Source organism: Anguilla rostrata, chromosome 11 (assembly GCF_018555375.3).
Source record: "Anguilla rostrata isolate EN2019 chromosome 11, ASM1855537v3, whole genome shotgun sequence".
NCBI classification, from domain to species: Eukaryota; Metazoa; Chordata; class Actinopteri; order Anguilliformes; family Anguillidae; genus Anguilla; species Anguilla rostrata.
In genome coordinates, this window is record NC_057943.1 from 28,715,405 (window position 1) to 28,740,516 (window position 25,112).

At 47.1% G+C, this 25,112-nt stretch overlaps 1 protein-coding gene across 5 annotated transcripts; it reads right to left on the reverse strand.

Moving 5' to 3' along the window:
• Positions 1 to 1,556: 1,556 nt before the first annotated feature.
• Positions 1,557 to 24,802, reverse strand: znf217 (zinc finger protein 217). 5 transcript variants are annotated; one of them, XM_064299211.1, is made up of 6 exons: positions 24,581 to 24,802; positions 17,018 to 18,740; positions 12,251 to 12,376; positions 6,529 to 7,773; positions 4,446 to 4,578; positions 1,557 to 4,332 (listed from the first exon to the last, which is right to left on the reverse strand). In XM_064299211.1, exons 2-5 carry the CDS (start codon positions 18,360 to 18,362, stop codon positions 4,469 to 4,471), a joined length of 2,826 nt encoding a protein of 941 aa, XP_064155281.1. In that variant the 5' UTR covers positions 18,363 to 18,740; positions 24,581 to 24,802; the 3' UTR covers positions 1,557 to 4,332; positions 4,446 to 4,468. The 5 variants fall into 5 exon arrangements, with proteins under 5 accessions (XP_064155281.1, XP_064155285.1, XP_064155286.1 ...); XM_064299215.1 differs by having other exon boundaries at positions 24,571 to 24,802; XM_064299216.1 differs by lacking the exon at positions 24,581 to 24,802 and adding an exon at positions 23,333 to 24,561.
• Between the last annotated feature and the right edge of the window lie 310 nt (positions 24,803 to 25,112).

A 25,112-nucleotide genomic window follows, 5' to 3' on the forward strand; every position in this document is an offset into this window, starting at 1 on the left:
TGAATCCAAGTAGGGGAAAGCAGATAAATCGTCAGGGCAGGAGGGGGGAATCTTGACTTTTAGACAAACTTTGACTTAAAACCGAATGAGAAAAGCAGAAAACGTGCCAGGGACCGGAAGTAACGGTGTGTGTGCGTGTTTGGGAGCGCGCGTGTGTGCGTGCGTGTCGTAAGCCTCGCTTGACGTGTGTGTTCAGTGTGCACCAAGTTGAGGGAGTCTGGGGAGCTGAGGCTGATGCTAAGTGAATGCTCACTTTGCGTTTGCGATTGCTCAGGCCCACAGGCCATATGCACTAATGTGAGCTAATGCAACAGATTGAACAGCGCTGGCCCTAGGGAAGAGGCAGCAAACAGATGTGGTATACTTTAAAAACAAAAAAAAAACAAAAAAGAAAGAAAGAAAAAGGGGAAAAGTTGAAAGTCCTGTCGTAAACTGCCCCTTGTAATTTGCTTTTGGTGGAGTAGGTCATCGGGACGCATTTTAGCAAAAAAATTCGGGGGGGGTAGCGAGTACAGTAAATCCACACGGGCGTTTCCGGAAAATACCGAGCAAAGGGCGGTTTATTTGAGGAAGGCTGCGGTGTTGGCGAGGTACTGGGCTCCTACTAAGGAGAAAGACCACTCGGCCACTACAATGAGAGGGTCCCTTTTTTTGCTTTCGCATTTTCTCTTACCATACATTCTTCTACTCTTTTGCCTTTTTAAAAGAAAAGCAGTTACAAATCTCTAAAGCTAAACGTAAGCGAACAACATCCGGCATCACGAGAGCGGTTGCACTGTAGTGTTAAAATCGCAGCAGTAAATATGCATCGCTTCTCTCGACGCTTGCAAGATGCTAGCACTGCCCTCTAGTGAAAGATTCCCGCCAACCGCAGAACACCCACAGGAACCAACGGCAATTCACTCCAGAGAGCACATTCACACACTTTTACTGCAGACAAAAGTGAACACAGAAATACGATTTTTCTGTTCATTTCCTGGGTCACTGACTGTGTGAAATCCAGATATTAACTTGCAAGACATTCAAGGAGACAAGAATTTTAAACACCAAAGCAACTCTACAGAAATAAATAAAATAAAATAATTATAATTTTTTTAAATGTACCATCTACCTTCTCCAGCCCACCCTGCTGCCTTCTTTCTCCTCTCGCTAATCTCTCCTCTGTCGAACGCAGTCGGCCCAACGACGGTGTTGCTTTGTGCCGTTTCGGTTCACCCAAGCAGGACACGCTACCGGCAGCTGGGCCCGCGTCTCGCTATCACAACACAGTGTGACGCATACGCATGGGTTCAAAGGTCACCGGCTCACCTTCGAGGAACCGTTCTCTCAAAGGCGAGGGACGTTCGGGCGAGACGGCTGTGAGCATTTTAAAAGAGCTGAGAACAACAGGAACCTAGCGGAAACATCAGCTGGAAGAAACCAAGCCGGGCTGGCCAAATACAAACCCACATTGTGAAAGCGCTAACAGGTGATGTGAGAGCGCACTCTTCCCCGCTTGCAGCGATGGCATTCCAGGCACAGAACCACACAGAACAAAGATCACTCGTGCACCCAGGTATTCAAGATGCGTAAGACATATTTATATCTACCAGTCCATAATAATGGTGGGTTTACCGTTCCAGGCAAACTCCCTGCAGAAATCAGATTGCTGGAAACAAAAAGAGGTCTAAGATATTTACTAGTTTACTCAATTACTTTATTCTGCAAAAAAAAAAAAAAACAAATAAAAAAACAAATAAAAAAAACAAAACAAAATCCAACAGGGCATATTCTACAATATTCTAGGTTCACTGATAAGTTCAACTGGGAAATTTCAAATTATCACAGGAAAATGATGGCATACAATTAAGGATTCCGAGAGATTGAAAACAAAAATTGAATACAACCAATAATAATACAAATTTTCGTCTTCAGGTAATTCATTTGACTTTTTTGCCTTAAAGGTAGAGGGGGAAAAAAAACTTGGTACTGGGGAGAGGGTGGGCGTTAGTCGGACACTGAAAATGGCCCGGTCTGTGGCAAAATGGCCGCCGGACCGGGCAGCCCAAGCAGCAGTGACGGGTTCACGGCACCTGGCAGTCGCAGGGGAAAACTCTCGCAGCCAAACAAGCGAATGCGCTTCCTCAAAGTGCAAAGTTGAAAGGAAAATTAACTAGCGCGTCACGATATCTGATATGTACATATGGCTCAGCTCAGGAACAAACGCAGTTCATCGCAAAACGAGCAAATGAGATTTATGCCTCAAAAAGACCTTTTTTACGCGTCAATACTGCCAAAGAAAACGCAGTGGCTTGGTTCAATTCTACACCTTTAAAACAAGACTAAGTAGAGCAGCATACGAAGAACACTGTGGTGATTTCTTTTTTTTTTTTTGGATCAAGTGTGATGCGAACAAGTGTTTCTGTGGAGTACATTGCCTAGTTCAATCGCTTAAAATAACTTAATCCCAGCTAAATCATTACAACAAAGAAAAAAAATCACATTTCAACTCCCTCTCCTATTACAGTGATTGGCAGAAATCAATACTCCAAAATAAGACTGCCTGCTGAGAAATGGCTATGGGTGGCTTCAAGTTTACATCAGGAAGAAAGAAAATAGACTAATGGTGCTTGTAAAAAAAAACTAAAAAAAACCCCCTAAAATAGCTCAAAAACAACCGACTTCACTAAGAACGCTAATTTCCAAAAAACGCCAGGGAAGGGATTAAGACTAGCCTACATCGACTCGAACCATACAAAATAATAATAATAATAATAATAATAATAATATTTTGACACACGAACCTGTAGGCAATGCCTCTATGGCGTTTCACTGCAAGGAATGTCACTTCATTTCCCTTGCTGATCCATTTAAATGTCCACCTACATGTCCAGCGCTTTTTTTTTTTTGTTTGTTTTAACATAAATACGCACACGCACAAAACAAAAACAGAAAATAAATAAACTGATACACGTACAAATGCAGTCGTACAAAGTAGTCGTGATTACAAGGGAGGGGGGAAATGCGTAACAAAAACATTCTGGAACATCAGAAGGAAACATTCATAAAAATAACAAAATGAAATTATAAAAAAAAAATAAAAATAAAAAACCTCAAGAGTTGAACATTTTGCATTTCCTTAAAAGCACGGACATTCGCGCAGCTGGTGTCGAATCCACACCTGAGTCACCCTTCGGAGACGGACGGGCGGCCGCTCCGGAGGGCTTACGCAGTGATGAAATTTCACTTTCCCTGACACGTAATATTACCGACAGCCTTTACGCGGCCGTCCAGCCGGAGTGGGATCTTATTGCTGCCGCCGACAGTTAAGTTAATCAAATCGCACCTGAAGGAGAGAGAGAGAGAGAGTGCGGAAGAGAGGTCGCAAACGCAAATCCAGAAATATGTCCAGGCGGCGCAGAGGGAACGCGACCCCGGGGTGAGCTGGGAACGCGGGTGCGCCCCAAACACGGCCTCCTCCCGCATGAATCTCGGGCGGCTCGGTGCGGAGCTTTCCGGACCGGAGGCTTCGGCGTTCCCGTCGCTGTGGGGGACTGGGGCGAGCCCGCGAACGTGCCGCTGCGCGAGGCCACGTCGCCTCCGGCCCTCGGGCAGCCGTAAGAGAAGAGTCTCCGTCTTCCGAGTTGGCAGAGGCAGCGGCGGCAGGCCTGGCAGAGCTGAGCGTCGGTCTGAGCGTTCCCTTTACGGTACTCGCTAATCACGCTGACTACCGTAACTCCACGCGGCCGAGGTCAGAGCCATTCAGCAGTTCATATCCCCACGGCTCGTATTCCAGTTCGTTTGCGCCACATGAAACACCTGATAGGCAAAAAATCCCCCCGCTGATGTGGCACCCTCGGTAACCATCCCCAGGTGGCTCGAAGGCCATCGCTTGACCAACTGTAGAGCTTTTCAGAGCAGCAGTCTTCAAATGTTTTAACAGAAATCGAAATCGCAACCCCACCCCAGCCCCCTCCCCCAACCCCCCCACCCCCCCCACCGCCCACAAATACCCAACCAACCAAACCCCTGGTTCAAGCTTTTCAGCTTTCCTCTAGGCACAGAAATCCTGCACACATCCAACTTGTCCACCACTCTGGCATATACAGAGGAGTGCGTGTGTGTGCGTGTGCGAGATGTGTGCGTGTGTATATTTATATATGCGCACACTCACACAAAAATGAACGCATTGTAATGGTGCCGCCAGCACTATTGAAGTAGTGTTTGTTTCAGATGTATGGGGAGGGGTCACAGCTTATATGGGATGGGGTAAACCTTCCTCATTGGTCGAGGTCTTCGGAGTCAGAGCGTTGGATGGTGGGGGCTGCGAGGGTCCTTCCCAGTTCTTCAAACCTTCGGGGTCAGAGGTAGGATGGGGGAAGAAGAGAGAGTTTTTTTTAAAATGCTGGATGAACCAATAGGAAGCTATTTTCGACAGGCTGTAGAGGTCAAAGGGAGTGATTTACCGTGGTCTGTCAAACGGGGCTTTTTAAGCGCTCTTATCGGCGGGTCCGCAGCGCGCGCCGCTCGCGGGGCCGCCGCCGCTCCTCCTTTGTAGCGCGCTATTGGGGTGCTGCTGATAGGGCACGGGCCGGCTCCCTGGGGAGAGAGGAAACCCCTTAATTAAGCCTTTCAGGAGCAACAAACGCACGGTCAGAACGTTCTCAACTCAAACATTCTTAATGCTGATGTAACAATCACTGCTGGTAGTTGAAAGCAATGGAGTTCTAGAACGTTGACTTCAAATTCTGAGTAAATATTCCAAAAAGACCCGCTCTTCAAAGGTTTATGGGTCAGCCGGAGCATTAGCCTTAGCGCTTTCATTCAAGAGCAGGCCCCAGAACACCGCAGTGCACTCTCAAAGGACAGGAAAAACGCAGAAGTGAGTGGTGGCCATGTAGTGTTAAATAGACTACATGGCCAAAAGTATGTAGACACCTGACATCTCATCCAAAATGATGGGCATTAATATGGAGTTGGTCCACCCTTTGCAGCTATAACTACCTCCACTCTTCTGGGAAGGCTTTATACTAGATGTTGGACGGATTGCTGCGGGGATTTTCTTCCATTCAGCCAGAAGAGTATTACTGAGGTTGGGCACTGATTGGGCAATTAGGCCTGGTGCACAACTGGCTTTTCAATTGATCCCAAAGGTGTTGGATGGGGTTGAGCTCAGGGCTCTGTGCAGACCAGTCAATTTCTTACACACCGATCTCGACAAAACAATTTCTATATAGACCTCGCTGCGTGCCCGGGGTCACTGTCATGCGGAAACAAGAAAAGGTCTTCCCCAAAGTTGGAAGCACGGAATAGTCTAGAATGTCATTGCATTAAGATTTGCCTTCACTGGAACTAAGGGGCCTAGGCCAGACAATGAAAAACAGCCCCAGACCAAGGGGTTTCCAGATACCTTTGGTCATACAGTGCATCCTATGCAGCCTACCTACGTTGTACATGTTGCATTAGCTTGAGCAGTGCGTATTGTCTGCATGTGTTGTGACAGCTCTGAACTTTGCTGGGTCCGACTCAAAAGAGTCCAGCGAGTTCGGCGCCGGCAGGTCGTCGGCAGGGACACGGACGCATCCGCAGCGAAGGCTAACTCGCGACGCGGCGAGCTGGTGCCCGGCCACAATTCGCTCGTTCGGCCAGGGGGTGACGGTGGCGAGCGGCGGGCGAGGTGCCAGCTGGCAGGCGCCGGAACGTTCCCCGGGCCTCCCGCGCGCTGGGCCGCTGATTTGTACTACATGATGGCTTTATGATGCAGAGTAATGTGCGCCGGGGGCGGAGATCACTAAAGCCATTCTGCTGGAGCAGAGCGGAGAGGTAAGCGGCTAAGCGAAGGTGTGGAGCCTCTGATTTTAACGGCCTTAGGCGACACCCGTTGATCTTGACCGGGGGCGAGGGGGGGGCGGGCTTATCCAGTAATCCTGCTTCCTGCAACTCGTGCTTACTAAGCTGCCTGAAAAGCTCCATTCAAAACACCTTGGAGGTGTTCTTGCCGCCGTGACTCAGAAGTCGCCGTGTTCAGAGAACGCTTTGTGAACAGACGGCACACTCTGCTCTGTTTCCAGGCTGAGTTTGGGAGTTCTGGAGGTCCTGACCCTAAACGTCTCAGTATTCGGCTCAGTATTACTGCTGAATGGGCTCCTGCTATCCGCTGTTTAATAGTGTGTGTGATGGTTCTGATGAGTCAGGCAGGCCATAGTCCCCTGACTCTCCCGCATCACTGGGAGTGCTGGTCATGGTGAAGGCAGCTGACTTAAGTCAAAGCAAAGCAACCATGATATGGAAACAATACCCAATATCCTATTTTAGCTTGATTGGTATGATCACAGCATCCCCTAAAAACCATTCTACAGTAATAAACTGTATCTGCTGTACAGGCAGCATTCTATGGTAGTGTGTGTGTGTCCTGCTGTAGGGACAGTACTCTAGGGCACATGAGGACAGATATTAGGCTACTATATGTGGACTCTGTATTTAAACTAGATGGTGGACTATGTATTCATAACAAAGAGAGAGAGAGAGAGAGAGAGAGAGCACCCATACCTGCAGTAGGTGCAGAAAAAGCTGAGTGGCTGGAGCCCGCCGTTGGGTGGTAGAGCGAGGCCAGGTCGCTGGGGCTGTAGGACCGCAGGATGTTGATCACGTTCCAGTCCGTTTCCGGAACCTTCCCCGGGGGCTTGACGGGGGCCATGGGGTGGAGTGTTTTGGAGGAGGGGCTGCCTGGAGGAAAGCTCCTGGTCGGCCTCGCCGCCGGCCTCAGTCGGGTGTAGCCGTCCCGCAGCTCGTCGGCCTCGGAGGGGTCCAGCTCTCGGGCGGGGGGGCCGGAGTACTTCACCCTCTTGGCGGAGGGCTCGCCGTAGTCCACCTGCGGGGTCCCCAAACGGCCGGGGAGGTAAGGCCGCGCGTCGGGGGGCCACGCCGCCCCGTTCACCGCGGGCCGGTCCTTGTCCTGGATGGGCGGCTTGACGGACACCACGAAGCAGTCCCTCTCGGGGTCGGCGAACCGGGGCGCCGCCAGGGGCCTGCCCGAGTGGGCGTCGGCGTAGGCGGCCCTGGCGGGCGGAGCCTCGTGCGGGGCGGGGCGCCTGGCCGGCGGGGCGGGCTGTGGAGGAGGGGGAGGGGGCTTCTCGGGGGCCGTCTCTGGGCCACGGACGGGGGACTTGGTCCGGCGCGGGTGCTTCCTGTAGAAGTGGGGCAGGGGGCTGACGTCCTTGCCCTCCAGCGCGGGTGGGCAGCCCGTGTGCCGCTTCCTCTTGAGGGCGGCGATGGAGCTCCGGGTGTGGCTCTTCTTGGCGGGCTCCAGCTTGTCCCTGTGCGCCAGCCTGACGTGCATCAGCAGCACCTCGGGGTAGAAGGTTTTGTAGGCGCAGGAAGTGCAGGCGTTGGTCACCAGCGCGCTCTTGGGCACCGAGGTAGCGGAGACGGACAGGGACATCCTTAAGGACAGGTTCAGCGGCGCCTCCGACGGCTCCTCCCCCGCTCCCCTCCCCTCGGCCTTCACGCCCACGGGTGGGAGGTGTTTCCGTTGCTCCTGGTCGCCGGGGGCGAGGGTGCCCGGCTTGCCCTGCTCGGGCCAGGCCTCGGCTTTAACGGGCATGCTGGGGGTCGGTTTCGGGGCGGGGTCTTGAGGTCCTCTGTCCTTGGCCTCGCTGGGAGTGGGGGACGTCGGCACAAGCTTGGACAGGTCGACGTCGGGCTTGTCTTTGTGACGTCGGTCCAGGTGGTACCGGAGCGAGGTCTTCTGAGCCGCCGCGTAGTCGCAGTACTCACACTTATACGGCTTTTCACCTGGAAGCAATGGCAGGAATACTGTCAGGTCAAACGTAAAACACAAGAACCTGTTCTTAAATAAAAAGTTCCTTGTTATAATGAAATAAAAATAAGTCGCTTTTATTTTTATCATTACCATCTCATAGCCTATGGGACTTTGAACAATGACAAACCGACAACCAACAGGAATCTATTAATTTCACCTCTGTGCATGTGTGTGAATGTGCGTAGTACATAGGAGTTTAACGTGTGTATAGCATTTTCCTCCCTAAACACCAACAGGCTAACCATTAATACCAGTTCCTGAATGTTTTGGGTGAAACAGAATCACTAAGCTCTCTTGAGTTTTGACACAGTGAATGACTCTGCACTTTAATATCCTGTTCTTCTGGCCCCGTAGGGCCTGGCAATCGCCTTTCAAACAATACACTGTGTCTGTGACAGGCCGCACCCCCTAGTTATAGCCTATACAGAGAAAACATGTTAAACATTTCAGGAGGAAAATTACTACAAATTGCTGAAAATCAGCTCTAAATATTTCAGATTCTAACATACACAGCCAGCCCAGGAACCCAATGTTACTTCCCCCAAGGTATCTGAATCAGTCCAACTAGGACACTGCCAAAGCTAATTTGTGCGCATTGTTACTTTCAAGGTATTTCTGAACAACCTCTGCTTGGATTCACTGTAGCTCCACAGGAGTTACGGATTTATAAGGAACACAACATCTGGGTAGCCCACATTATCACTGAATGTATCTTCCTTGCCATTTCTTCTTCTATAGGCCTATATTATCAGAGAACACAAAGGAAATTTTGTTTCAGATTAATTAAAATGTATTTGAACAAATAAAATCACTTTAAAAAAAAAAAAAATCAATATTACGGGTCAACATATTGATCGTCTACTTTCGTAATGTAATTAGCCTTGTAATAAGCAAGATAATCCACACAGTGATGGTCAACTATTGACTGCACATCCCTGGCTGAATCTGAATAAAAGAAGGGGCTAGCACCATTCATAAATTTGAAACATAATGGTCACATATAGTTTATATACAAAACACAAAGTATTTGAGTTTTTATAGTTTATATAGCACTGAATATCTCAGCTCAAAGTAACTGAACAAGCCAAAATTCTGTATGCTAGTGCATTAACATGTTGTCCACTTGAATGTAAAATTTAATAAAGATATTCACAGGCTGTCCTCATCAATTGGGGTTTTTAAGGAAACACAACACACACAGCTATTTACAAAAACATGCTAAACTGTTCATGGTGCCTCTTGTCCTTTCGTTTTCGTGCCACGCTTGGTAACAGTTTGTCTGCTGTAAGAGGGTGGCACATTACGAGACTCACGTTCCCATGTGGTGTTCTTGTCCCCCCCTCCCCTTGCGTAAGCACCAGCACTTCTGCTTCAGTGCCTGGGACAGAAACTGTAGTGATGATACACTCCTCTGAGCTTTTCCTTCTCTTGAGTTAGCATGGTACAGTCCCTCCCTGTTAGCAGCAGCATACAGTCTACGAATGTCTGGTCAGGCTCCCTCCTTGCCAGGGCCATTCTGGCGAGGAAGTTGTTCAACACAGCAATGTGTACTAAGTGGCTTCTTGTATCACTCTTGGGTCTTCTGGGCGATGGTGTAGAAGGCATCGAACAGATCCACTCCCCCGATGAACATGCCTTACGCCTTCACTGGAGCCGGGATGGGTATCCCTCGGGTCGTCCATGTACCATCGTGGAGGACTCGCCTTCCTCACCAGAATTACTCCGGTGAAACTCCTCAACTCCGGAGCGAGACCTGAGCAACTGTGAAACGCGCTTTCTTCTGTCCACCAATGCTAACTACGAATTCTGCTGCAGCAAAGAAATGCAACTACTGCCGTTCCAACACAGAAATACCCCTCACATGCGTGCAGAAGAAGGTAGCCTGATATTGACGTACTTGCAGAAAAAGTATACCCCGTGCATGGCTAATCACGATCTGGCCAGGCCAAAGTCGTAGTTGTACAGCAATCCGGCCCATCTCTTCCAATACAAGCTCCGTAAAAATGCACATGTTGCTTTAAAGTGCTCGTGGACACGATCTGAGCTCTCTTCACACAGGAATGAAGCTTAGTTCCCAGTCGCTTGAATATGACCTATTATACCTAATTTGAAAGGGCAGGAAACCACATAAGGAAATCTACACTTTTTACAGTAGTTCTTTACTGGATTGGTGCAGTAATGTTTTTGACGCAATAACAGCCACATAATAGAAATTCAAGTGCAGCGTTTCCCCCAGAAATTGTTTTAGGGTAGTTGCTGACCAGGATGGGGGGGTAGGGGTAAAAGGGGAACGCTTGGAAATGGTCACACACAACATTTTTTGTAAAACATCAATTCTAGAGACTAGATGTTAGTTTTAAGGACCTTTTCATGTACTTCAGGAAAAAAAGGTTATGTTTTTCTAGGTATTCCAGTGCCTAAATTTCAGAGCACTTCAAGCACCGTGTAACACTACACTACAGGGACCACATGCACTGCTACATTAAACACTGCCTTCTAATACTGTGATTGGTAACAAAATTAAGTGTTTTGATGGGCAGGTCGTTGCTGCATCGCAAATTTAATCAAAAGCCTGTTTTGATCTTTTATAACAGAATGCATCAAGTAGGCCTACCTATTCCTGTGTTTCTCCCTTAATGTTAGGGAAGGTGCTGGGTAATTTAAGGGAGGTGTTTAGTAGTGACTAAGCATTACTCACTACTAAACATGTGAAACTAGAATAAATCTCCTTAAAATAACACATACAGCAAAATTACTCAGTTAAGCCACGTTTCATTAGTGTTTCGAGTTGTACGTGGTGCAAGGCTAAGCCATACAATTTTAAATAAGTCAATGATCACTCAAAATTCGCCTCACAGAATGTATTAAATTTGTTGAAAACCACTACCGTGTAAAACTGCGTGATTTGAACAAACGGTTACAACTTGTTACTGACACTAGGAGAAACTGCAGTTTCATTGTTGTTACTTGGTACGTTTGTATACAACTTACTCAGCAGACATAACAGCATTAGTCACTTTTCCATAAACAAATAAACGAAAAATGTCATGTCATACCCACGCCTAAACATTGTCATTGTTCAGAGACTAGTGTCTACATTCTTTGGTTTCAGACAGGTCCTTCAAGACTTCCTTACTACGTGAGCTCTCAATCACGGTTGATGGCACCACAAGTGACTGCCTCTCACTCTGCCAAGAGCTTGGGCGTGGTCCTGGATGACAAACTGGACCTCAAGGAGCACATCAAGGCAACATCATGGTCCTGCAGATTCCTTCTGTACAACATCAGGAGGATTCGACCATAGCTGACGACGCACTCCACCCAGCTGCTCGTCCAGGCTACGGTGACCTCTCGCCTTGATTACTGCAACTCTCTCCTTGCAAGCCCGCCAGCTTGTGCCATACAGCCACTACAGATGATTCAGAATGCCGCTGCCCGGCTCATCTACAACCTTCCCAAATTCTCCCACGTCACTCCTCTGCTGCGATCGCTCCACTGGCTACCGGTCGCTGCCAGGATCCGGTTCAAAGCCCTGACCCTTGCCTACACTGCAACCAACAGGACAGCCCCCATCTATTGGCAGGACATGATGCGATCCTATGTGCCTGCTCAACCACTCCGCTCCGCAGCAGCAGGGCGCCTTGTAACCCCTCTCACTCGAGCAAAGGAATCACAGAGCTTCTCCACCCTAGCTCCCCAGTGGTGGAACGAACTCCCCGTTCCTCTTCGACCCTACCCCTCACTACCCATCTTCCGCCGTGGCCTGAAGACTCATCTCTTCAGACTATACCTAGACTAACCACCACCACGCCGTATATTTCACTCTAAATCACCCCCCCCCCCCCCTTTTTCATGACACTTGCTACATGTTGCCCCATCCCAGCACTATTTGGTAATTTGTATTTCTCCTAATACTGTAGAGTGTTTACTGTGTGAACTAAACTGTGTTCTTCGCTAGAAATAGCTGTACAAAATAAGTATTGTATCTTATTGAACCTGTGTTTAGTAGTTGTCTATGACCATGAAATGCACTTTTTGTACGTCGCTTTGGACAAAAGCATCTGCCAAATAAATGTAATGTAGGTCCTGAATTGGTTTATACTCTGTCCCGCTCTACTGGACACCCTTTCGGAAGGGACTAGATATTCTTGCCATAGCCTTGTCCATGCATCCTTGCTGATTGTTACAGTACCGCATTCTACCAAAAAATGCATTTTGATAAGTGATTGGCGTGCAGACCGTTTATTTATGCATGAATAAAACAATAAGTTATCTTGCTAATCGATTTCACGCCGTTATTGATAATTATCGATAAAATAAGTGGTCCCTAAATATTTCTATTAATCAAAATGCAACATTGCAATGATTTGCTTCCTTTGATTAAGTAGGAACATAAATCCAAAGTAGAAGGGCTACCACAAACAAGTTCCCCGAAAACAAGTATTTTACCTGTATGTGTCCTGAGATGAATGTTGAGGTAATAGTTGGAACGGAAAGACTTTCCACAGTAGCTGCATTCCTTCGATGGAGCCAGAATTTTCAGTTTGGATTTATCAAAGTAATCTTCACTTTTATCTGTTGGGGAAAACAAGAATGAAACAAAAACACAAAGTTCAATGCAAAGTCCGAGCACCGCATCCACCAATCAGAGGACTGCATTCCGCCACAGTGTGGACTAAAACTCTCACATTACAAAATAAAGATGGTGGATGCCAATACTCAAAAACAATTCACTCTCCTCTCCTCCACTGCCACATTGGCTCCGCCGTACCCTGGAACCCCCCCCCCCCCCCCCAATGACCAATGACCCAATATCGCAGGAGCGGCCACAAAGGATACATCGATGTCTGCTAGCGCAGAAGTATTTTCACATGTCTGGGTGACATCATGCTCATGCCCAGAGGTTGAAAGACTGTCTCTCAGAATCCGACACCACCCAAACTTTAAAGTGGAGATGGCGAAGAACTTGCATTTCCCCAAATGTGCAAGCTATTTAGCCAAAATGTTGTGTGGTTTGTAGCTCATAGGCTATCCTACAGACAAATTTGGCCACTTAAGATGAGAAAGCAGGTTTTGCTTGTATATGAAAGTTGCTTAAACAAATATGACTCCAAACATAAATAAGCATGGCAGCTACCAGTATTTTGGGTATGTGAATAGTATGCATGAATTAATTTATCCGTTGCCAAAGGACATAGGCTATTTATCGCCAACAAATTAGATTTCAGATGTTACAGTGGGAAATAATTGTTTTTCCCAAAGTGAACGCTGAACATTTGGAAACGATAACTCAGATAATTCAGTGGCTTTTAGAGAAATAAGATGGAAAGCAAAAAGCAGAGAAAAAAAATCCACTTTGAAGGCCAAAACTTTGGGAGTTCTCCGAGTGGTAGGTCCAAACGCCATCAGCAGAGGGCGCTGAATCCTACGCAACTGAGTGACTGCTCCGGCGCATGCAACAACAGGGCCTCTGTACAGATAAGAGAAGTTACTTGTTCTCAGCTGCTCTGACAAAATTCCACTAACATCATTTCCGTGAAATGAAGCACAGTTAAGATATTTAGCCACGCTGAAGAATGCCAGGATCTGGATGTTGTCCACCAAACACGCCACCGAGGCACAACTGAAGAACTGTCACACCTTTAAAAACGGCTCGTTTATAGACTGTGGTTTATAAAGTGAAAGTTTCACTGTTGTACACATTCTCATGATGAGGAATGAACAGCAGCTTCCTGAATTTAGAAGAAATAACGGCAATACTTTTTTCATCCTTTACACTACAGCATGTTTGTTTTTGCATTCTTTTAATACAATAAAACTTTGTTTTGATTGTATTGTGACATGTTCTATACTGCATTTCATCTAAACCTATTCTATAACCCTACATCCCAGTCTGTCACTTTATCTAACCCACTATTCACAATACTGACTAAGGGGTAATGCAAACTTCACCACATGTAAATACAAGTTATGTGACATGTTGAGAACATGAAGGCACATGTATAGCACAATGACCGTATGTGTATATCTACGAACAAAGCAATCTGGCTTATTTGTTCCCGGTGTATCATAGCCTGTGCTATCAGAGGGTTAAATGTGGTACAAAGGCTAAAAATGTAAAAGACACGACTTCAAATGTGGTGAGCGCTACAGGTAGTGGTTTAATCACGTGACATGCTTTCACAATACCCGTGTGAAGAAGAAGAGCGCGACTGAAGCGGCGCTGCTAAGCAGGCTCCTTCCAAAAATGTGCCGGAGGGCCGCTGAGCCCGCAGAATCGGCCGCCAAAAAAACGTCTGACCGATGGGAGACTCCCGGCCACGCGATCCGCGCGCAGGCAGAGCTGAGTTCTAAGGAAACGCTTCTGTGTTTCCCAACATTTGGCACGTTCTCGTTGCTCAAAAGCAGCAACCTTCTAGAACAAAGAGACATTCATTCAGCTCTTGAGAACCTAAAAAATACCCTTCTCTCCTGTTCTCATTTCATATACTAATGAAATATTCCTTGACACTTACGCAGAATTAGACACACCCTTTAACAAATAAACAGCACTATTTAATACTTTCACTCTGACTCACCAATATTCCAAGTACTTATAGTACATATTTTGGGCTGGTCATAAGAAAAAATAGATAGATAGATAGATAGATAGACAGATAGATATAGATCTTAGCTAGTTCCGCTCGCTAAGCTTGCTCTTTGAATATTGTCCAGAATTCTAGGTATTGTGAAGGGAGATTTGATCTCAGGTGCCACTGTGTTAGTACTTCCAGTGTAAAATTTCTGTCGTGCTTTAGCTAGGGAGCCAATGAGCAGCCTTCACAAACAGGGAGCCGAGCGGCTTTACGTTAGCATCGCGGAAGAGCGATCACGCGGCTTTTAATTTATCCGCCTGCTCATCCCGCACAGGCAGGCGCAGTGACCTTCGGCCTTTAAAATATACTATAATTAAATTACGTCACCAACGACGTGACAATACCACCTGTCATGCAGTTAGCCTGCTATCTATGGTAGCTGAAGCTGAACAATAAGGGCTCGTGGCAATAAAGCAAATCTCTCTATGGTAACGAAGCAGAAAATACCCTATTGCCTGATGTAGCATTGCGAGGTATTTAAAAAAAAAAAATATATATATATATATATATATATCAAAAGGAAACAGCCTTCAAATGAATATTTGCTATCTGTTAGCCATTTACCCAGAAGTACAAGAGCTCAATCATATACGTCAAGCATAATACTGAGGATGTTTAAAGGAGAGAAAGCAAAGACCGGCATTTCCTTCAAGAATACTGTGATGGTGTCCAGCGTTCCTGGGCCAGCGTCAGTATGTAGAAACTAGCAGCTTCAATTCTACGCGTTGTGCTGGGACGTGTCTTGACATGCCCTAATGGATAAATACGCATGCAGATGAGCTTCTGAGATTCACCATATCAGTGTCAATTGCAGCAGAGAAAACAACTGCTTACAGGTGTTCCCAAGTCAGTGTGCCATTTGTTCATTACCAGCCTCCCAGGCTGTTAAAGATTACGGTGAGGAACAAATTTCACATTCGCTGAGTAACAGTGTCATGGGGCGCTCCCACCAAAGACTAATTCAGTTGATGCTGAATTGTGATAATTGCTTTTTCAATAAATTACATATTAGAACTCCTGCACACCAAAAATCTGAGAAGAGGAACAGTCAGTTAGTTTGCTAAGAGTGCGAAGAAAGACAGATGAAGAACATTGTGGATGAGTGCGAGGTTGTGTAGATATAGCTTAGCTGGCACAACCACAGGAACCTCTTTCAACAGAACATATAAGCACTTGGCTCCAGCAGTCACACAGCATAGCATGTTCTGTCCTGCTAGGCAGCGGAGTTGTTTCCTGATCACAAACACAGACAATTACCAGATAATAACTTGCGTAGATTTATGTACAGAAGTACACCATCAGATTTTCCACGCCAAAAAAACTACGAGACTTTCTCCCATACTATGGCTGGCTCGAATGATCTCTAACTCACGCACAAGCTTTGTAAATGTTAAATGTTTTCTTTAAAATAAGTGCTGTAAGGTGGTTGTCAGTAAATGGAAAACTACCAGGTTTGTTTGTTTGGGGAGGAAACTAAGACTCTGCAACCGTTTTAAAATAATCAGATAAAGTGGTACCAAGGCCCAAGGAATTTTAGCAATGCATTTATCCTGTAATTCAAGTTGTCATACAATCATACAGATCTGACAGCTGAATACAGGTCTGTTTAAAGACCTGGAATGCCCTGTACAGTAGGCTTCCTGAAGGGACGGGGTGGGGTTGGGAGGAACACCCAGTGAGACTGCAACCTCGTCTCTAATGACGTGCACGGGTTTCTCTTAAAATTCCCCACATCTCAGGATATGGGCCTCCAGACGTTTGTGTGTGATCACATGCCTGTTGGGAGAACATGAGGTTACATATGATGGCAGGAGAGCGTTCAGAGGTGATGCTGTGCATCTGCACTGATGAATGACTGGCTGTGATTGTTTGTCATGGGGGGGGGGGGGAAGACATGCTATCAAACTAAGCACCGCGGTTTCAGGAGCCCATTGAGGGGAAGTGATAGGCCGACGCTCAAGAAGGCGTTTGTTACTGGGGGATCATTTTTCAGCAGGGATGGGATTTCTCAGGACGCGATTAATCGGGAATTGCTGATTTTAAAAGTCCCAAACAGAGGCAGGGCACTTGGGTAAGTCATAAGCACATTCACATTGAGCGCTCTCCCAGCTGATAACAGGACAGAATGTTAAAAGCCAAAGCGCTAAACCAAATGCTAGAGGCCCCAGGGACAGTTAGTGGTTTTTTGGAATGTTCATTTAAGATTCGAAGTCAGCTTCCTAGAACTCCATTGCTTTCAATTACCAGAAGTGACTGTTACATCAGCATTAGAATGTTCAGTTAAGAACATTCTAATCAGGTATTTGTGATCTTACACTGAGTGGTTTATCAGGAAAACAGTCACACCTCCTTTACTCAGAAAGGAAATAAGGCAGCGCATGCAGATTGATCATACAGTTTCCCTGAACACATCAGTTCGTAAACACCGCCTCCATCACCCTCTTAAAACGGGCCTACAAACTGAGGAAGACTTCAGGGTCTGGAAATGAGTGTGTCCTGAATAATGTGCATCCCGATCACGAGGTTTCAATTCACTTGAATTTTGACGAACGAAAATTAGTTTTTTTTGTTTTTTTTTTACCTGAGTGGCCGAGGTCGGCAGGGCCGCCCTCCTCGGAGCTGTCCTCGGAGCACTCCTCCGCCCTGTCCAGCGCCCCGCCGTCCACGCCCGGCTTGCCCTCGACGGAGGCGGTGGGGCTGTCGGTGCCGGCCCGGTCCTTCTTGTGGACCCGGGAGTGCAGCACCAGCTGGTGGTAGGTGCGGAAGGTCTTCCCGCAGTCCCTGCAGTGGGTGGGCTTCTCCTTGCTGGCCTGGGCCTTGGGGTCGGGCTCGGGGGAGGGGCCCGCTTTCTGCTCGCTCCGGAGCCCCTCCCTCAGGGACTTGCCCGCCCGGCCGCCGGTCCAGATCTCGCCCAGCTCCTCCTTGTCGGAGCCCGAGTCGTTGTCGTTCTCCGAGCCGGCGTCCGGGCTCAGCTCCTTGGCCTGGCTGGGGCCCGTGGCGATCTTGCCCCTGGTGGCCAGCTGCCAGGCCTGGTAGGTGTTGAAGGGGTCCAGCTGCGCGATCCACTTGGCGGGCCTCTCGGGGGCGCCGGGCTGGGCCCCCCGCGGGCGCAGGTCCAGGAGCCGCAGGAAGCCCTCCTGGGAGACGGGGCCCTCGGGGGCCGGCCGCGGGTCGGGCTCCGGGCCCCCGTCCTCGTCGGCGTCCGGCTCGCGGCTGTGCACCTTGCTGTGCTCGGCCAGCGCCTCCATGCTGGGGAAGAGGAAGCCGCACACCATGCACATCCTGTAGGGGGAGCCGGTGGGCGCCGGCGCCGGCTCCTGCACCACCACGTCGTTGACGGTGGCGGGCGTCTCCGGGTCCTGCTGGGCGCGGCTCTTGGCGCCGGCCTTCCCGTGCGTCCTCATGTGGTTCTTGAGGAACCAGGGCTCCTTGAAGCGCCGGCCGCACAGGCCGCAGCTGTAGGTGAAGGAGTCCTTGTGCTTCCTCATGTGGGCCTCCAGCTCGCCGGCGTCGCCCACCGCCTGCCCGCACACCGCGCAGCTCGCCCGCCGCTCCTCCTCCTCCTCCTCCTCCCTCTCTGCTGTGCCGTCGCCAGGTGAGGGCGGGGCCGGGGGCGGAGCCTGGGGGCGGGCCTTCTCCCCGGGGCTCAGGAACTGGGCCTCCACGCGCAGGACGGCCGGCCCGAACAGCGTGGTGGGGTGCTGGGTGAGCACGTGCGGGCTCAGCTCCTCCTGCCGCTGGAAGGTCTTGTCGCAGAACATGCACTCCACGGCCGGGGGGGCGCGGACCGTCGGCTTCTCGCCGGCGCTGCCGTGTGGCGTCATGCTGGAGCCGGCGCCGGGCATGCTGGCGCTGCCGTTGTTCAGGAGGTCCTGGCCCAGCGCGTCGGGCGTCTCCACGTACGAAATCATGTTGTGAGTGGGCATGTCTTCCGAGTGGCGTGCGAACAATGTCGCAAACGTCCGCAAGATAGTTTAATTAATCCAAGAGAACCCGACCGGCTAATCGACTGGTCGACTGGACCGCGAGGCAGGGCGTGAAGCGTAACCGGGAAAGCGAGGCAGGGCGTGTTCACAGATGATGCGGAGAAATCCTTCAACCTCTTCGCAGCACTTTGGCATGTTAACACGTCCAGTGATGCGCACTTACTTATCAGCCCTGACAGAGTGCACAGCTCTGTGATAAGCCATGGCGTGTTCCTGAAAAGCAGGCTTGAAGATTAGGTGTGCCAGCCTAAGTAGTATTAAGTAGTCTGATGATCTATCAACACACGAGCAGGAGCATCAGGTCCTGGCATGTAGCACCTGGACAGAAAAAAAAACAAACACAAAGAAAAATTAAGCGACACGTTCTAATTGAACCAAAACCCGATGCTATTGTTTTACAAAGGCAGTGCAGTACACACCCGCGTGTAGAGGAACAGATTTTTAACCCCTCCGTGTTCAGCGGCCCGCACGATACGCCGACGGTTGAAATTTCACCCGAGAGTCTCTCTCGTTACTCAACGCGCGACAGGAAACGTATCCTCTGCCAGAATTCTTTACGCAAGTTATTTCCTCAAATTACGCAGGGCTGCCGAACAGAAGACTGGTCTCCGGCGTACGAGGGCCTGTCCGTACCGGCGAGAATGTTGTAACTGTGCACGCCTTTCCCTTCGTTTGCCAGGAGGCCCATGTGCTTCTCGCAGTAAAAACAGTTTCAGGTGCAGCCCCCACCCAGCCCCACCCCCAGCAGAGGCAGAGGCTTCGTTACGCAAAGGTGAGGAACTCCCTCGGCCTACACGTGCACGCTGCACCACAAGAGGGTGGAACGCTTTGAAACAAAGCAAGCAGGCAAAGACAGGAATGCCTAAAAACAATGCTTCTGCTCGCTCAACATCGCCCCACCCGAGATTCTGTACTGTAAAGCAAGCAGAAAGCGTAGGGCTAGGTATAAACGGTAAATAAAGCATCGGTGCTAAAGTGTTAGTGTGACAGAAGAGTAGGCATTTCAGTTGGGAGTAAACATTAGCCCGCTCTTTCAGGCAGTCATCGGCCGGTGCAACGGAGGGATCGCCAGCGGAGGATACTTCCCGGGTTTCGATTACTGCGCGATTACGAGCGGCCCCGCGTTTGATTACTGCAAACCCCTTGCGTTCCAAATGAATCCCCATGCATCCGGCTACAGGGCTGAAGACCGCCCTTCCGTATTCTCAACGCCTGCCCCTGCACGGGATGCTGCTCGCTTCTACGCACGCGACGCGGATGATCCTCGCTCTGACGTCGCAAGGAAACCGAGGCCAAGTCCAGACGCCCGAGCTAACGCGAAACGCGACCGGTGAAACGTGCGCTCCAAACGGGTCCGGTAGACCAGATCAGCGCCTGCTTTGACCCGTACTGCCAGTTCCGCTGTGCGATAGGTGCGTTCACATTGTTCACGACGCTAGACCTCTTCATCCCCGGGAACAGAAAATCAGTAAAGGGCACTAAAAATCACAAAGTGTTTCAAAACCAAACCGTTCATACAGACCAAATCTACACCAGTTGGGCCTTTTACAAATGAGCGGCATGAGAGTTAGATGACAGGACACATCTGTGCGGGTGTGTGTGTGTGTGTGTGTGTGTGTGAATGAATTAAATGTCAACGCTTGTTTTCCCACTGCCGCCTATGTCCACAAGAGAACTGAAAGGTATGCCAAGGCCTAGTTTTTCAGATTCCATAAAACACTGATTTGATTCGACCTCTGACACAGACACCACATGTGTTTCACATAATGTCAGTGTAGAAGCCTAACAAGCCCAGCCAATGTTCTTCCCCTTGAGAATGACATAGAGAACTTCCCCTGCCCCCCTCTCTCTCTCATCCTAGTTTGCCAAACTACATACCCCATCATTTGTGGGTTGACATTACAGTTAACCCAGGGACCTACAGCACACTATCCATGACCTCACATCACTTAAAACAAGTATAGCAAAGTCATCTGCTTTTACACTGAATTACATGCAGAAGGTCGAACAAGCATTTCCTACAAGGCAAAAGCAGCTAGACATTCAAAGAGAGTCCCTCCATAGATTATAGTTTTTAAAGTTCACTCAACTTCACTACCTACCATGAAAGTACCAAAAAGCCTGTAAACTCAAAAGAAAGGCAGGAATTAACCCAGGGAAAACACCATCCTAAAGGGACTAAATCAACGTAAAAAGGACAACAATCCTCACACAAAACAACAAAAAATAAACAAATGAAACGTACGTAACCGAGCACTTCAATATCTAACAGTACAACCGCCGAAAAGGAAGCGACTTTAAATAAGAACACAGGCTACACCGTGAGATCAGTAACTCGCAAACACAGGAAGGAGACTTCTCCACACCAATCTAAAACGCTTTTGGGTCTATCGGGGGGGGGGCTCTCAAGTCTGAAGATTACTCATCTTGGAATTAACTAGTTTCACAGTGATAAGGCGATAAGCGATAAGACTCCCATTCTAGCAGCGCCCCCCCCCCCACCTCCACTTCCTGCCAAAGAGCCAACCTAGGTGTGCAGACACAGCGAGGGAAAGAGAGAAAAAAAGGAAAGTGAAAGGAGATGGAATAAGTTTTAAACACGTGGATAAGCTCTCATTTCTGCCCCATCTCATTCTGGGACTGAAACCCTGCAGCTTCGCAGGCACAAGGCACCAAACCTGAAACAAAGTACTTTCTCACTAACTGAAGTTAAATGGGTGAAATTGAGGGTTCTTCAGGGTGTTGAATTATCATTAGTGAAGTAAAATTGTGTTGTTGGTTCTTTTCTTTTTTTTTTTGCCAAGGGATGCCCATTCTTTTAAATGAGGAAATGCACTAATGCAGCGGTTCTGTAAATGGGGTTGCCTTTCTGAAGGATTAGTGCAATTATAGAATTGCTCCAAGCCATGATTCCTCTCATTCGACCTGACTGACAGAATAACACGCATTTCTTAGGTATGGCTTTCTTGAAAGAAAAAAATTGCAACCACTTCCCTTGGCATATTTGCAAAGCATTCAAGGAAAATCAGCAGAGCAATTGTGGCTAATATGAGTTAGTCAGTCAATAATAAAAAAATTGCGCATTTTCAAAAAAAGTTTGCAGCAAAAGATTATTTAACAAGAGTAGCTCATAAACCTTACCATTACAAAATATTCTGAAAAACTTAATTATCTAAAAGGTATCTAATACTCTTCTTAAGTCTTAACCATAACAAAAGAACTCTCCATTCAGTTACGGAAATACGCAGTTTCATTGTATTGCGTTAATCAATGAGTTATAAGCAAACTTCATAATGAAACAATAGGATCAAATTTCCTAGACTCAACTGAGACAATGAGAAACGTGTTTAATTCTTGACCGATTCTTTTTAACAGTCTACCCAGTGATCAAGTATAACAAGTTGCATAGCTTAACATTAACTATCCTGCTCACAGTATGGCAATTAGCCAACACCCTTCAGGCCCAAAACTCATTGCCAATCCCATCTTCTGCAAAAACCTATGACTTCCTGATCAGTGCTCTGCCGGTCCTTGTTATCATAAACAGCCATAAACTGAATATTTGGACAATTTATAAGGGGAGTAGGCGAGCCATTAACATCAGTATCGCTAACGTTAGCAAGCGAGTTTGTATGGACCCGTTGGAAACTGACCAACCAGACGCGTCGCTCATACTGATATGCGTTCCCCTCCCCTCCCCTCCCATATACTTACCAAATACACAACAATTAAATGTATGTACTTTATTCACCTGTGGAATCCCTCACATTGGTGAGTAGAAGAGGATACACGCATCTCTGCTCGGCGAAAAGCTCGGAATCACCAAACCACAAACCTTCCGTTCTCGCTCGAATCAGGTCTAGAGGCCAGCTGTTGCTCTCCTCACTTAATTCTTTTGTTGCACGGCTCCCCCGTGAATCACTTGCGACTCATACAAAAGCCCCGGCACTTTACATTCTAGAAACACCATCGCTTTCAAACTTCATACAATGTGAGAACGTATAAAAAACAATCGTTCTGCCTTCCAATCTATGTGCCAAGCCAATGACTTCGCAAACTACACATATCAATAGCCAATTCTGACTAAAATAATAACGTGTTGCTTAATTTAAGATTATATCGAGAAACAAAACGCGTTTAAAACTTAACATTGGTGCGAATGAATGGATGCCAGAGAGTAATTTATAAAGTTCGACACACGCACTTATGCATTCATAAACTTACACAATGATGCAATCGCAAATAGTGCTAGCCATTCACCCACCCAAAAACGATAACTATTGTAACGTCAGGTTGTTGAAAGGTTTCTCCAACTGATGATATTAGCAAACATGAGTAAAGTTAGCCAACCAACAAGTTGGCTAGCTAACGTTAGCTAGATAACATTATCAACTTTGTAAACTGGACTACAAAAACAACCGCACCCATCATTTACAGACGTGATCCATGCATAACGAAATAATGACGGCATAAATAAAAATCAAACCTGTTATTCTTGATGTAGCTATGTGGCTCGCTAGCCAGCTACGGTACTGGACCGTGTGGTCGACGGCGTGGGGGGTTAATGAAGACCATTGTCATGTTATTCGCGTTGAATACCTATCAGACACCGACCAACCACCAGCATCCAATGATTCATTACACAGCAAGTTGCTGCCTGCTTACTGATATCCATCGGGTTTTATTCTCGTATAGGCAAAAACACAATTTAGGTACAACCAGCCAGCAACCTGTCGGCGTAACTTACGTTAACGTTACAAGAACAACGTTGAAATCAGCTATGTTGTTGGCAGAGTCTGTTTAACTGGTAGCAAAAAAGTACTTGACCGATGGAGAGGAAAAGTCCCGTAACAGACCAGAATAGTAAACATTATATTAGCTGGCTAACTTAAGAGAAAACTTTTCTCTACCTCGAAAGAGGATCCTGGAGATAACAGTTGGCCAAGAGTCAGAGCACGAACCTGTTGACACATTTCCTGACACGTGTGTGTAACGAACATTGGGCTCTTAATGTGTAAAGTTAGACTATGTGAAGCTCCCAAACTAGCACCCCCTTGTTGCTGGCTTTACAATACATAGCTTGCTAACCCAGCTAGCTTGCTAACCCACCCTCCCCGAGTTAAATGCAGTGGCAAATGGAGCGAATCCAATATGTAACGATAAAAGCAAGAATGTCGCCATTAACCTGTACACGTTAGAAAGCCAAATCTATAAGCTACTTTAACATAGATAACTCCCATCACAATTAGGCAACACCCAGTATTTACTAGAGCTTGACAAAAATGATTAAACAAATATGAATGTTTGAATTACACAGGATTTCAATAATTTATTGGCAACATTTCTATTGTTTGCCATCACGTTACAGGCGACTTGATAATCAAGCTATAGCGAGTTGGTCGTTTGTCAACCATAAAATGAACTAAAATGAAGATTTCACAAAAAAAGTTAAATTCACGTTACACAAAAGCACATAATCAAATTAGTAACTGTAAATATTTTATCTAATGTTGATGTAAATCTTAATTATTCAGGTGAACAAACTTTGGTAAGGCTGCCAGTATAATAAAAAAATAAACATGCAAGTAACGAAATTTATCTGGCCAGACTGATTTCAATTGGTTTAGGAATAAGTATTACAATTGGGCAATGCTAGCTGTATGACTCGGTAACTGTGTAAAGTTCACAGATAACTAACTTAGACAATAATAGCTTGTTGTCATTATTTATTTCACGTAGGTAGACCAGTGACTGTTGTTTCCATTCATTCACACTAAAAAAAAAACTTGTCAATGTCAGCACAGCAGTCTTGACCTCATTAATACAGTCAACGAGATTAGTTTTCGTGCTCATCAGTACTAGCTAATTTCACAAACAATCATTTAGTCTCAAATAAAGAGATAAGATTCAAGTGGAAGATAGCCAAGTACAGAAGAACGGGTTCCTGCTTTGATTTTAGTGCATGCTTCAAATAACAGCGTTGATGTACACTGAACTTCGACCGCTCGTCCAGCAACTCAGTAGCATCCACTATGAAAGAATTAGCTAGGACTAGCTTGATAGCTAACGATGTTATCGATATCGATGGCTGACTCAAGCTATAGCTGCACATTACTCTATGTTAATGAGGTCAGATAAGTTAACTCACCATTACCTACCAGGTTATTCATACGCGTCAAAAACCGTCTTCAATAATATGTTATTTTTGTTTCTTTAATCTGCTACAGTTTAATGTATGTATTTCTCATTCCCCCCGTAGTTTTTGTCGAGTTGGAGGTAGCCTGCCAGCCACCTAGCTAATGTTATCATTGGCGTCCATTCGTGTTTGTAAATCTCTCTATGCAGCTGTTGCGCTTAGAGGCGCGCGCTGTACCACAACGGTTCTTCGGGAGTCAGAGCGCGTGCACATACGGCGCAACAGGGGTGGTCACGTGATCCCAATTTTCTATTCACGGATTTTTTTCTTTCTGTATGAAGTGGTATAGTTGGAAGCTAGAATGGAGCTCATTAGCTGCTTTCGATATGAAAATGTTAAGTATAATTGTATATGTTGCACACTGCATATCTTAGGCACTGTTGTGATTCTCGTTTAAAACAGCGAGGTTATTTGGCAAACAATTTAAAAGTACCTTTAATAATCACCCTTAGATATATAAAGGGATTGTATATGTATATATATATGCATAAATA

Bases quoted from the DNA above. Each gene is read 5' to 3' on its own strand.
- znf217 (XM_064299211.1), bottom strand. From the start codon at position 18,362: ATGCCCACTCACAACATGATTTCGTACGTGGAGACGCCCGACGCGCTG. The intron at 12,377-17,017 runs GTAAAAAAAAAA...TTTCCCCAACAG, and splicing joins TGCCGACCTCGGCCACTCAG to ATAAAAGTGAAGATTACTTT. The intron at 4,579-6,528 runs GTATGGGTGCTC...CTCTCTCCCCAG, and splicing joins TTTTTCTGCACCTACTGCAG to GGAGCCGGCCCGTGCCCTAT.